This window comes from Chiloscyllium plagiosum, chromosome 17 (assembly GCF_004010195.1).
Source record: "Chiloscyllium plagiosum isolate BGI_BamShark_2017 chromosome 17, ASM401019v2, whole genome shotgun sequence".
NCBI classification, from domain to species: Eukaryota; Metazoa; Chordata; class Chondrichthyes; order Orectolobiformes; family Hemiscylliidae; genus Chiloscyllium; species Chiloscyllium plagiosum.
Window position 1 is genome coordinate 37,031,614 of NC_057726.1, and position 12,850 is coordinate 37,044,463.

General features: G+C 39.1%; 1 protein-coding gene across 2 annotated transcripts in view; it reads right to left on the reverse strand.

Annotated features, from left to right (window-relative positions):
* Positions 1 to 12,258, reverse strand: part of uri1 (URI1 prefoldin like chaperone) — a 44,548-nt gene extending 32,290 nt beyond the window's left edge. Inside the window, exons 1-4 of one of the 2 annotated variants that reach the window (XM_043706863.1) lie at positions 11,865 to 12,258; positions 4,072 to 4,106; positions 2,612 to 2,690; positions 1,050 to 1,185 (exon numbers count right to left, since the gene is read on the reverse strand). In XM_043706863.1, the coding sequence (XP_043562798.1) occupies positions 1,050 to 1,185; positions 2,612 to 2,690; positions 4,072 to 4,106; positions 11,865 to 11,957 (343 nt within the window). In that variant the 5' untranslated portion in view covers positions 11,958 to 12,258. The remainder of the gene's footprint in view (positions 1 to 1,049; positions 1,186 to 2,611; positions 2,691 to 4,071; positions 4,107 to 11,864) is intronic. The other variant, XM_043706864.1, reaches the window with a different exon arrangement.
* Positions 12,259 to 12,850: the final 592 nt, after the last annotated feature.

A 12,850-nucleotide genomic window follows, 5' to 3' on the forward strand; every position in this document is an offset into this window, starting at 1 on the left:
CATCATAGTCTCTTAAATATTTGGAGATTGTTTCCCTTGGTTAAGAGCAAGCAGTTAAGCAAAACATAAGCAATAACCCAGGGAGCAAATGGAAAGTCAAACAATCCCACACGTGAATGCCTTGAGTCAATTCTCTGAAGCATTTGGATTACCTACTTGGAATCCTAGATTTGTTGTACATGATATTCTTTCATTGAAACTCATGATGGCATTAAAACATGAATTCTGATAAATGAATTCCTTTTCTTTATCACCTGTATTTAGACACCAAACCAACTTGGATACCAAGCTGAATTATTAGACCAGAGTCCAGTCAGATGTACCTTTTAAGGAAATGTCTTTAAAATGGAAAGAAAAGTACAGAGGGTGACAATTTGAAAGGGAAAATTTCAGACTCAGCATTTAGACAATTGAAAGCAAGGCCACCAATGCTGGAGCAATTAAAAATTGGTATTTCTCAAGAAGTAAAGATTTGCAAAATGAAGAGATCTAGGGGATAGAGGGTACGGGTTGCGAGGCTGGAAGAAATTACAAAGATTGGCAGCAATAGACCTTTGACAGAGTTAATGTAAGCTACGAGCATCAGTGTGGGTTAGAACATGAGAAAACTTTTAAATGGCCAAATTTGTGGAGGGCAGAAGAGTAGTAGCTGTCCATGAAAGCATTGGGATAGTCAATTTAGCAGAAATATGGAGGATGGTTTCATAAAAAAGCCATGGTAAAGACAGAGTTGAACTATGTTATACAGGTGGCAACAGGTGGTCTTTGTAATGGCACCAGATGCAAGCAGCTCACCTCAGAGTCAACAATAAAACTGAGGTGGTCCCGTCTCAGACAGCTGTCAGTAAGATGAATGATGCCATGATCAAAGTAGCATTTGTGATGGGGAGCAAAGACAATATTTAGCTGGAGGAAATTTCTGTTTGCCCAAACAATTCAAAGGCAGTTGAAGGCTCTCAGAATTGAGATAAGGTAAAGTTAAGGTAACATTAAATCTCAATTTATTGTCACCATAGTGTATTCAGGTTTTTAATATTAAAGTAACTTACGTTTTTTCCTGTGCTCCACCAGGCTAAGTGCTTGCTTTGCCGAGCACTTAGCAAACCAATTGTCACCTAATAAAACCGTGACTTCATTTGTATGGATTAGCTGTCCTGGCATAAATGCAAGAGGGCCAAATGGCACCTGTCACAAAACAAAAATGAAATAAAAATGTCAAGCCTACAATGATAAGTTGAATGTTCTATAAACCAAAACAGCAATGTAAATTCATTGTTATAATCTCTTTAAAAATAAACCTTTACCAGTTTTATGCAAGAAAAATATATTTCATAGTCGTCTTCGGGAGATCCAACACTTCAAACTATTAAAAGTATTGCAAAGAATAGCATGCTCTTGAAACTTGGAGTTGAAAATTTATAAATACTGTACATGATTCCCATGACCAAAACAGCTTCATTTTAAATAAACATCGTACATGCAATAAGGGATCCAGGAAGACAGCTCTGAAGTGAAAATGTTCAGTGCCAAATCCGTCCCAAACAAGATTAAAAGGCATTTACATAAAGCATTCTGCACCATTAAAACTCTTAAAATGCAAATTTAAGGCCAGTTAATTGCAAATCCTATGAATTAGGCAGGAAAACAATGATGCTCTTGGTTAAAAAGTTACTATGTTCAAATGTTTCAATTATACTAGAACTCAGAAATAGGGCCTTCCTAGTAATCTACTGTTAAAGCAGGAAATGATTCAGCCAAACAGGCTAGAAGGCTTTGCCTCCAGTACATTTTGTTTCTGACAAGTTTGTTCTCATCCGTAATCACTACTTAGAATCTTCAAGTGGTTTTGGAACAAGAATGTGCTCAAATGTGACAAATTTTATATTTAGCAGATTGAGCTATCTTCCATCTGCACTTCAGCATAATAATCTCCACTTGTGCAAAGCAGCTAAAGGCAGGATAAAACCAAGGAGTAAGCAAGGAATCCTGTACCTTCAAGGAGGAAAGAAAAATAGTTGCACAAATTATGGCAAAAATGTAGCCACTAGTGGTCATAACTTTACTGACTCAACAGACCAGGAATCCAGTCAATTTAAGAAGATTTGACTTAGGCGATCACAAAAGTGGAGGATGGAGGAATGAAAATTAAGAGGATGGAAAGTACAGTAGAATCAGCAATATTCTTTATAGATATTCAAATGCAATGAAGTGTCACTTCCATTGTGATTCTAATTTCATAATTAACTGACTCTTTCTAGTTTTGATAATCTTGAGATGGCTTTCCAATTACGACAACCTAAACATCTTTTAAATTTTGACAGCTCAAAAACTTAACTGCTTGCAGCTTGGATAGCCCAAAGCTAAAATCCTTCTGCTGGGGTGAAATTCTTCTGAACTGGAAACTGATTCAGAACTGAACAAAGGATACAATATAAGTTTCACCGAGGAAAGTCAATGACACTTGGCTAACAGCTCTAACTTACAAGACTAAAAATCAGAGAAGCTCTCAGAGAAACAGGTTGAGTTTCACACGTTCCAGGGAGGAAAGAAAAAGCCCACAAATGTTTGCAAGGAAAAGCTAAAAAGCTTTTCAGGAAGATTTCATACTCACCATAACATCATATGACACCTTATCAGGCAAATTTTTAAGCCTGCCTTGCAGGGCTTCATAGTCGTTTTGCACTTTAACCCTAAAAGTTAACAGTTAATTTTGAGTTATTCAAATTATTTATGTATAAATATCAATTGCTTTCTAAACATGAATAATTCTTGACTTTTAATATTACACCTGTATATAGATTGCTAACAGAGCTTATATGCAATGTGATTACAGGGACTTTAGAAAAGTACTTAAAAGACTTTTTGCAAGAGGAATATTGTGTAAACAGTAATTAGGATTCAGTGCTGATAATGCTCTACAGAACACTACTTTTTGAGACAGCTGAAAATTGTGCTCATACAATTTCCAAATTTCAAAAGGTTTGCTAGCAATGTATTAAAAAGCACTATTCTAATTCTATAAAAATAGTTCAACAATAACTTTCTAATTGTTTTTTCAAAATAATTACACAATCTAGAACTTACTGCATTACTTCAGAACCTGGAACATCATAAATGATAAATTAATCTGTCAATGGAAGGAAGATGTAATGCATATTTCCAATGGACCAGTGGGTAAATAACTGGCAGGTAAGGTAAGAAATCAGGTTCAATTGCTGTTCTTATCAAAAGCTCGACAATGTCAAATGATTGAAGGCAGCACAAATGTGGTCAGTGTCCTTGAACTTGAAAAGCATTGAACAATAACAAAAAAAAAAGGCCATGCAAGCACACTGAAAATCAACAGCAGAAATCCCAATGAATTTCTTCTCATTGTTAATCAGAGGCAAAAGTTCTATCACTGATGTGGAAAATGAAGGAGAACAGATGGGAAGAGATGTGAGAATTTCTACAATATCTTGAATTTGATTTTCTCTCCGTCAACCTCATAAGAAAGCTAGCCGATTCCATGCATAAATTCTGGGTTACAGTGGATTCAGATTTGACAAATCCAAGTATATTAGCATTTATATTAATATAGTAGTTCACCCACCCATCTATTACTGTTTAAAATAGCTGGGATCTGGCAGAACAAAGCCAAGAACACAAACTCCAAACCATAACATCTGTTCTCCACATCAATGAGATAATTCTTTAGTTTGCCAAATGAATGATCTTGAATTTAAGCTCTGCGCCGGAAGTACAAAATAACTCAGCTGTATGAACAGTTTTAAAACTTCATTTATGTTATTTACAAAGTACACGATATTCTTTAACTCTCAGATCCGGGAATACTAAGTTCAGTTATTAATAAAGAATTATTAGGAGTTTCATATTGATGGCCTGTTTAGTATTAAGTACAGCAAGAAAATTACTTTCACCCATGAAAACAATGAACAAATATTAAGATACATGTTTTTCCATGTTGATCAATTTTCACTGACAGGATATATTTCTAATAATTGACAAGCAAAATAAAAAAATGTGAAAGACTATAATACAGTAAACATGTTCACAAATGTTTGAGCTTACCAGTGCTGGATTTTTTCCTTGCAGCTTGAAACCACCTGTTATTAAAATAGACAACTGCTCATGAAAAGCAATGTCAAGAATTCCAAGACTGTTCATACTGTAAACAAAAATATAGCAAAAAAACTGCAACTTAATTGACCAAAAAACCTGAAACAAAAGATTTTGGGAAGACTTTCATTTGTTTGTAAGCAGTATCGGTGTCTCATGGTAATATAAATGGATACTTTAGTTTTTCCTTCACAAACATTTCACTAAAAACAACTTTAGTTAAAATAATGAACTAGGGAGATAAAAAGATGTTGCTTTCCTCAAATTGGGTATACAAATCTCTCATGAATTCCTTATCTTTCACATGTGACCAAATCAAATGCCTGCCCAATTTCCTAAGGGAAAGTTATCTGAACTCAAGGCATATTCCCCCCTTTGCCTTTCTTTCCGAATGAGTTAATTGTTTTTTGTGAAAGTTATTGACATCACTTCATATGAGCACAATTTGAAGCAAAACAACTAGGTAAATGCAATGAACAAGATCACCTTTTAGGTGAGATGTGATCACAAAAACAAAATACAAAATGCAATGCAATCTAATCTTCAATTAAAAAATGGAATACTTTGCGAGTAATGCACTTCATAGACAATCTGAAGAACTGTTCATTGAAAAAGTGACAGGCTAAATATTTGGTACAACGAAGGAGCTCAGGAATATTTTGACAAGGACATTTTTTTCAGTTTGTATCAAAAGTTGATTAACTTGCTTCCAATTACATAAGCAAAGTAATTCTACACAAGTTGTACATCTAAAAGAGTAAAACGTAAGTCTGAATTAATTTGACACAATTCTTCTATACAAAAAGCAGTAGAATGCAAATGAACTTCAAAAGGCAGAAAAGCAAACAGATAAGGCGATTCATGGAACCAAGAGAGTTTAAAGTTTGATTGTCATAGGAGGGAAGGATCAAAGGTTGCTAAAACAGAAGGGAGTGATATCCTTGGTTACACACTTTACTTTAAAATTACTTTAAAATCAATCACCTCCAATGTTCCTTCAGCCATAAGACTGAAACACTGTCAATACTTTATTTTAAATTAATTAGGTTCTTGTCCAAATCATTTAAAAAATGTGCTGCTACATATACACAATCTGCCAACATAAAGACAGACTACATGTGAATGCTTTTGAAAATTTAGTATGGACATACTATCTTGTTCTTTCACTGCTCTGTTGAGAGTTAATAAATTTGGTCCCCTCAACAGGTAAAGCAAAAATTAAATCCTGTTCTATCATTATCCAATAAATCTTAGTGACATCCTGCATGTGGAGGTATCAGATCACAAAGGGACAGGTTCAGCTTCAACATTGTGGCTGAATTGCCTACGTCACTGTTCATGCTAGTGCATGACATTTGGCTATGTAAGCAAGATCCTGGCTCTCACCCATAAATACTTCTCAAACAGGTAGACAAAAAAAATTGAGGGACATAAGAGATAACATCTGTAATTGGAGTATTGATTTTATTTGGGGCTTCACAATGATTTTTAAAAACGGCAAAATTATCCAAGTGCAAGTTCTCATCACCCCCAATTTCCAAAATCTGCTTTCAAAGGAACAGACACACTTGCCTCCTTCCCCCACTGCCAATCCACTTGTCAGCACTCAAATTATTATTTCACTCCTGAAGAGTTAATGGACTACTTTCTGACCAAAGGTTCTGAGACTTGCTATCTTGGCAGCAGGTGAAATGCTGTCATCATGTGGAAGTCTGCTGCTCCTGCTGTCATCGAACCAGCAGAAAGAACTAGAGGTAGTTGCTTTTCAACAAAAGACATTTCAATGCAAAGCTGAAGATACCCTGAAGATCACAGACAATGAGCAGCAAGAGAATGGTTGCCATGAGAAATAGTTGATGGTACAATATTAAACTTTTCAATAAATACAGAGGAAGTCACTGAAAACCTGTTAGTTTAAATTTTGTCCCAACCAATAAATGTCCAGTTTATACCAAAAAAGAATGATTCAACAAACTTTCATTATTTTTACCTTGATAAATGGTAAAGCATTATTAACTGCACATTTGCTTTTTCTACGTAAAATATATTAAAATACTGAAAGGAACATGTTTACACTTATTACATATTACTCTCCACAGAATTACAGTGTTCATAGTGAACAGTTCACAGTTGTTCCCACTTTGAATGGATTTACGCTTCCCCTCTGCTGTGAGTTAAAGGAACCACCTGTTTGAAATAAATTTTTGGAGTGGTTCCTAAAATCATTTCCAGCAAAACAGCCTTTGCCTGTGGTGTTCCCCTCCGTTATACCAGGACAAATCTCCTGGAATCCATAAATGGGTGGCTTCAACAAGAGACCATCTCGCTCTTATGGTAGCTGGCAAAAGCCAAATCACTTCAACTCTGACCAAACAAGACTCTTTTTTTTTGTGATACTCATTGATATCTAAGCCTTCTTTGCATTCTTTTTCACAGATGGGAGTTGTATACAGGTATTGAAGCAAGAGTCAGGATGTAGGGAAGAAAATAAATCAGGAAATAGGAAATATTAAAAAATGTCTCATTATAACAAGCATGGGCTTCAATATGTAGATGGACTAGGAAAATCAGGTTGGTAGCAGATCTCAGGAAAAATAAATTGTGGAATGTCGAAGAGTTGATTTTTTGGAGCAGCATGTGGTAGAGCCTACTAAAGGACAGGCAATTCTGGATTTGGTGACTGGTACTGCAAGAGACTTGATTAGGGAGCTTAAGGTGAAGGAATTCCCAATGGAGCAGTGCCCACAAGATAACATAATTTACCCTCCAGTTTGAGGGGGAGAAGCTGGAATCAAATGGTACTACAATTGAGCAAAGACAACTACAAACACATAGGGGAGGAGCCGGCCATAATTAATTGGAAGGGGGACCTACCAGGGAAGATGTGGAATAGCAATTGCAGTTTCTCACTGAATTTAGGAAGCATAGCAGAAATGTATCCAACAAAAGAAAAATACGAAGAGAAGACAAAGCAACCGTGGCTGACAAAGGAAGTCAGGGGCAGCATACAAGCAAAATAAATAGCATACAATCTGAAGATGATTACTGGAAAACCAGAGGATTGGTTGGCCTTTAGAAACCAGCAGATGGCAACTAAAAAAGCAATAAGGGAAGAGAAGCTAGCTAGTAATAGAAACCAAGATTGCAAAGAGTTTCTTTAGATACCTTAAAGGTAAGAGACAGGCATGAGTGGACATTGGATTGCTGGAAAATTAGGCTGGAGAAGCAGTAATGGAGAACAAAGAAATGGCAGAGGAACTGAATCGGTACTTTGCATCAGTTTTCACATTAGCAGCACACCAGAACTGCAAAAGTCAAAGGGCAGGAGTGTCGTGGTCTTCACTAAGGAGAAGGTGCATGGGAAGCTGAAAGGTCTCAAGGTGGATAAATTATGTGGACCAGATGAACCTCACCCAAAAGTTCTAAAGAAGATAACTGAGCAGATTGTAGAGGCATAGGTGGTGATTCTTCAGAAATCACTGGAGTCAGGGAGGATCCCAGAAGACTGGAAATAGCTAATTAAATATCCCTGTTTAAGGGAGGCAGAAGACAGGAACCTGTAACCTATTTAGTGTGACCTTGATCATTGCTAAGGTTTCATAGCACATTATTATGGATGAGAAGTATATTTGGAAGTGCACGCTAAATAGGGCTGATTCAACATGACAGTCGCACATTCGGAGGTCACACCTGACAAATCTGTTAGAATTCTTTAAGGTAACAAGCAAGTTAGAGAAAGGAGATCCAGTTAGACAACAGGTGCAGGAGTAGGCCATTCTGTCCTTCAAGCCCTGCACCACCATTCAATATGATCATGGCTGATCATCCTTAATCAGTATCCTGTCCCTGCCTTATCTCCATAACCGAACTGAAAATGTGTTGCTGGAAAAGCGCAGCAGGTCAGGCAGCATCCAAGGAGCAGGAGAATCGACATTTCGGGCATGAGCTCTTCTTCAGGTATCTCCATAACCCTTGATTCCACTATCCATGAGAGCTCTATCCAACTCTTTCTTAAATGAATCCAGAGACTTTCCTGCCGCCAGAGTGTCCAATCCTTTAATAATCTTATCTGTCTCAATCAGATCCCCTCTCAGTCTACTAAACCCAAGGGTATACAAGCCCAGTCGCTTCAGTCTTTCAGTGTAAGGTAATCCCGCCATTTCAGGAATTGACCTCGTGAACCTACGCTGCACTCCCTCAATAGCCAGAATGTCTTTCCTCAAATTTGGAGACCAGAACTGCACACAGTACTCCAGGTATGGTCTCACCAGGGCCCTGAACAGCTGCAGAAGAACCTCTTTGCTTCTATACTCAATCCCTCTTGATATGAAGGCCAGCATGCTATTAGCCTTCTTCACTACCTGCTGCACCTACATGCTTACCTTTATTGACTGGTGTACAAGAACACCCAGATCTCTCTGTACTGCCCCTTTACCTAAATTGATTCCATTTAAATAGTAATCTGCCTTCCTGTTCTTGCCACCAAGTGGATAACCATACATTTATCCACATTAAACTGCATCTGCCATGCATCTGACCACTCACCTAACTTGTCCAGGTCACCCTGTAATCTCCTAACATCATCACATTTCACCCTGCCATCCAGCTTAGTATCATCAGCAAATTTGCTAATGTTATTGCTAATATCATCTTCTATATCATTAACATATATTGCAAAAAGCTGCGGTCCCAGTACTGATCCCTGAGGTACCCCACTGGTCACTGCCTGCCATTCCGAAATGGAGCCGTTTACATTTGACATTATCTGTCTGGGTTTCCAGAAGGCCTCTGACAAGGTGCCATACAGGAGGTTGCTCAATAAGATAAAAGCCAATGGTGTTAGGGGCAAGGTACCAGTATGGATAGAGGATAGGCTGACTGGCAGTAGGTAGAGAGTGGGGCAAAGGGATGTTTTTCAGGGTGACAAGCAGAATCACAAACACGTCAGTTTTGGGACCACAACTAGTCATGTTATACATTAACTACCTGGACAAAGGAACAGAGGTTATTGTTGCTAAGTTTGCAGATGACACAAAGATAGGTTAAGGGACAGGTATTAACAATGGAAGTGGTGAAGCTGCGGAAGAACTTGGACAGATAGGAGAGTGGCAAAGAAATCGCACATGGAATACAATGTGAGAAAGTGACAGATTATGCACTTTGTTAGGAAATCTACTGCTGAAGCTGTACAAGAGTCTGGTCAGACCACATTTGGCATATTGAGCCTGGTTAATTGTGGAACTCATTGCCGCAGAGGAGTAAGGTCACCAAGTTGTATTTAAGACAGAGATAGATTCTTGACTGATAAGGGGATCAAGGATTACAACATAAAGGCAGCAGAATGGGGTTGAGAAGCTAATCAGCCATAATGAAATGTCAGAGCAGACACATTGGGTTGATTGGCCTAATTTTGCTATGTTATATGGACAATGAAAGAAGCATGCGTTTTACAGAAAGAGAAATACTTATTAGCTACCTTGATCCAAATTTTTTCCAATCCTACTAGTAACTTGACAGTTGACAGCACAATGGTTGACAATCTAATATTTTCAACATCTTTCTCAGCCATTGAGTCACAGTGGTTTCCCTACTGTGATCTCAGAGACTGATACCATTGTCTCCAAGTGTGAACACCTTACACCATCATCCTGGTGTCATAATGTGAGCTTCCAGGGGATCTTGAAATATTCCTGGCCTGTTATTAAACAGGTTACACAACCGCCATTGTATTCTTAAATTTAAAGATGGTCATTGTAGCCTGTGATTCAAGCATAGATATTTGATAAAACTTTGATTTGCATGAAAAAATAATGCTGCCAACTCTTAATACAAATATTCATTTAAATTTTGCACATCAACTCTCCAAGATAAGCTTGGCTCAAAAACTTGGGAGTCAGTTCTTTCTTCTACATCACCTGATGTCAGTCATTACTAAATTTACATAAAACATATTTGGCAAAATACATTAGAACAGTGTGATACAGGAATGACTCATTTTAAAGCATATTATAAATTATTAACTATTTCCACAATTTGAAATTACTGCAATTGAGTTCCTGTTATGAAACTCTACCAGAGTAAACCAATTACTTATGAATTACTGGATCAACTAGTCAAATAACTAAAAAGAATGTTTACCCAGTCGTTCAAAAAGAGTTTATCCAGAAACTAGATCAGCCATACATAGTTTCAGTTGTACTGTCAATGAAGCTGGGACTTAGGTGCACTCTTAATGGTTTCGCTGCCAATTATGGGCTATGAAGCAAAAGATCTTCTGATTGCTATCATGAGTTCCCTGCTGATTGTGAGCATATCAAGAGAGAAATAAGCATGTATAGTGGTAATACCCTGCAGCTGACTATCACGGTCAGACCTGTACATAAATTACTACTTGGAAAAATGAGGATAACTGAAAGCATTCTTGGGCATGAGCCTATGGATTGGGTTTTACCGTGCAAATTGGACAAATAGAAAAGAGAAAATTAGAAAAACAAGGGAATTAGAGTGAACCATTACAGAACAATGTGTCAGGAAAAAGCAATTGTCGAAACTGTCTCAATGTGAGTGATATTACAAAAAAAAGCAACAAAATTATATGGCTCATCAAGCCTGCTCCACCATTCAAAATGATTACGATTGGTCTTTAACTTTACCTCCAACTTCCCACCTGATCTTCATATTCCTTCATGCCCATAAAATTAAACATTGAACACAAGTAGAGGGCTGAAGGGCCTGTTCCTGTGCTGTACTTCTCCTTGAACCGACAGCAGGAGACAGCAGAGAATTCCAAAGATTCACAATCCTGTGAATGAGGAAATTCTTTCTGATTTCAGTTTTGATGATTGATTTCTTATTGAGAGACTATTCTCCCTAGTTCTGCATCTTGAGGAAACCTCTCAGTGTCTTATTTGTCAGATATACACTAAATCCCGAGTGTCAAAAAAATCAGAAAATGAGTCTAACATCATATATGTTGGAAGATACAGAAGCCTGAACACACACACAGACGCACCAACAGGTTCAGGAACAGCTTCTCCCTGGCTGTTATTAGACTGATGCATGAATTCTCTAGCCTCAAATAATACTGATCTCGTTAAGTGATCTCACCGACTGCATCCCCTGTGCGAGGTAACCTGTATCCGTCTAAGTCTTTTTACAACTTCAGATCTGTACACGCTTAATCTGCCTAATGCTCGTAAACAAAACTTGTGTACTTCTGCACGTGACAACGAACCAATAAACTTTTCAAAATATTGTTTGCGTTGACAGCTATTAGAGTTCTACACTAGACAACGGTTTTGGTCACTAAAAGTAGAAAACGTTATTTTTTGAAAGATGAGAACCAGGTTACTCATCTCACTGGGGAGATGAATGTAAATAAACTCCCAGAAAGATGGAAGCAACATGTAAAAAATATTCCCGTTTCGCTGACGGGAGATTTCTACCCGAGCTGGACCGACTGCCCTTCAATCGATGAAAATAACAAAGGGATCGGAATCACAACCCGGCCCAGACACCGCTACACCGGGGGGAGGAGGAGTTCTGTCTGAGCCACCAGTAAACAGGTGACAACGGATCTGGGCAGACCGGGCGGTGACACTTTGACCAAAACATAACCTGGGCCCGCAGGCTGGAGCCTGAAACAAAAACCCCGCTGCAGCCCAGGCTCCTTCTCCTCGTTCTTCCGCCTGATTTTAACACAATGGCCGCCGCTGCAGCTGCTGCCGCTTATTTACGGCCTTTACCTTTCCGTGCTCTTCTCGGAGCCGTGAGAGAGTCAGTGGCTGGGAGTGCGGCGGTTTGCCGGCGGCACGGGGCCGATGCTGCGAGTCTGCCATTTCCTCCAGAGCCGGAGCCGGAGCCCGAGCTTGTGTTTGATAAACACTCAGGAACTGGGAGTCCTAAAGAAATGTTTATGTATGTGATAACTGCAGCTGCACAACTCCTCACTCCTCGTCCGCATAGAGAGAGCAGGTCTTGTCATCAACACTGTCGGAGCGGAAAACATTTCACACTCGCATTATTAGCACAAATAGCCCGAAGCGCAGCTTTTCCTTTTTTCGCCGAAGCCGCTCGGTCTCAGCAAATCCCACCGCCCGACGCCATCTTGCTCCGGGACGGTCTGGAGCGCGGCACGTGACACAAGGGGGGCGGGATGCGACTCGGCACGTGACACAAGGGGCGGGATGCGACTCGGCACGTGACACAAGGGGCGGGGATGCAACACTACACGTGACATGGGGGGGCAGGGATGCAACTCCATACGTGACGCAAGGGGCGGGGACCGTCTTGAAATGTCACTATTGAGCACGTGACAACGGTAGGGAGTCTCGCGAGAGGGAGAGAGTATACACCTGTTGTGAAGTAGTGCAGGTGTGGTGAACAGGTGCAGGTGCGGTATGAGGATTGCTATGAGAGGAATCAAACAGGTGTGTCACTCCGCAAAGCAATTGTTCTGTCCAGGAAAGGTTTCTTCCATTAATGACTTCATGTTAAGTTTATGAATGTAATTTTTCAGAACTGTCTTTCATTTTCAAAATGATGTGGGGTGCCGGTGTTGGACTGGGGTGGACAAAGTTAAAAATCACAACACCAGGTTATATCCGACAGGTTTGTTTGGAAGCATTCGTTTTCAAAGTGCTATTCCTTCGTCAGGTAAGTAGTGGGGCAGGATTATAAGACACAATGTATAGTAAAAAGTCTCAGTGTCATGACATTGTACAAACCTAGA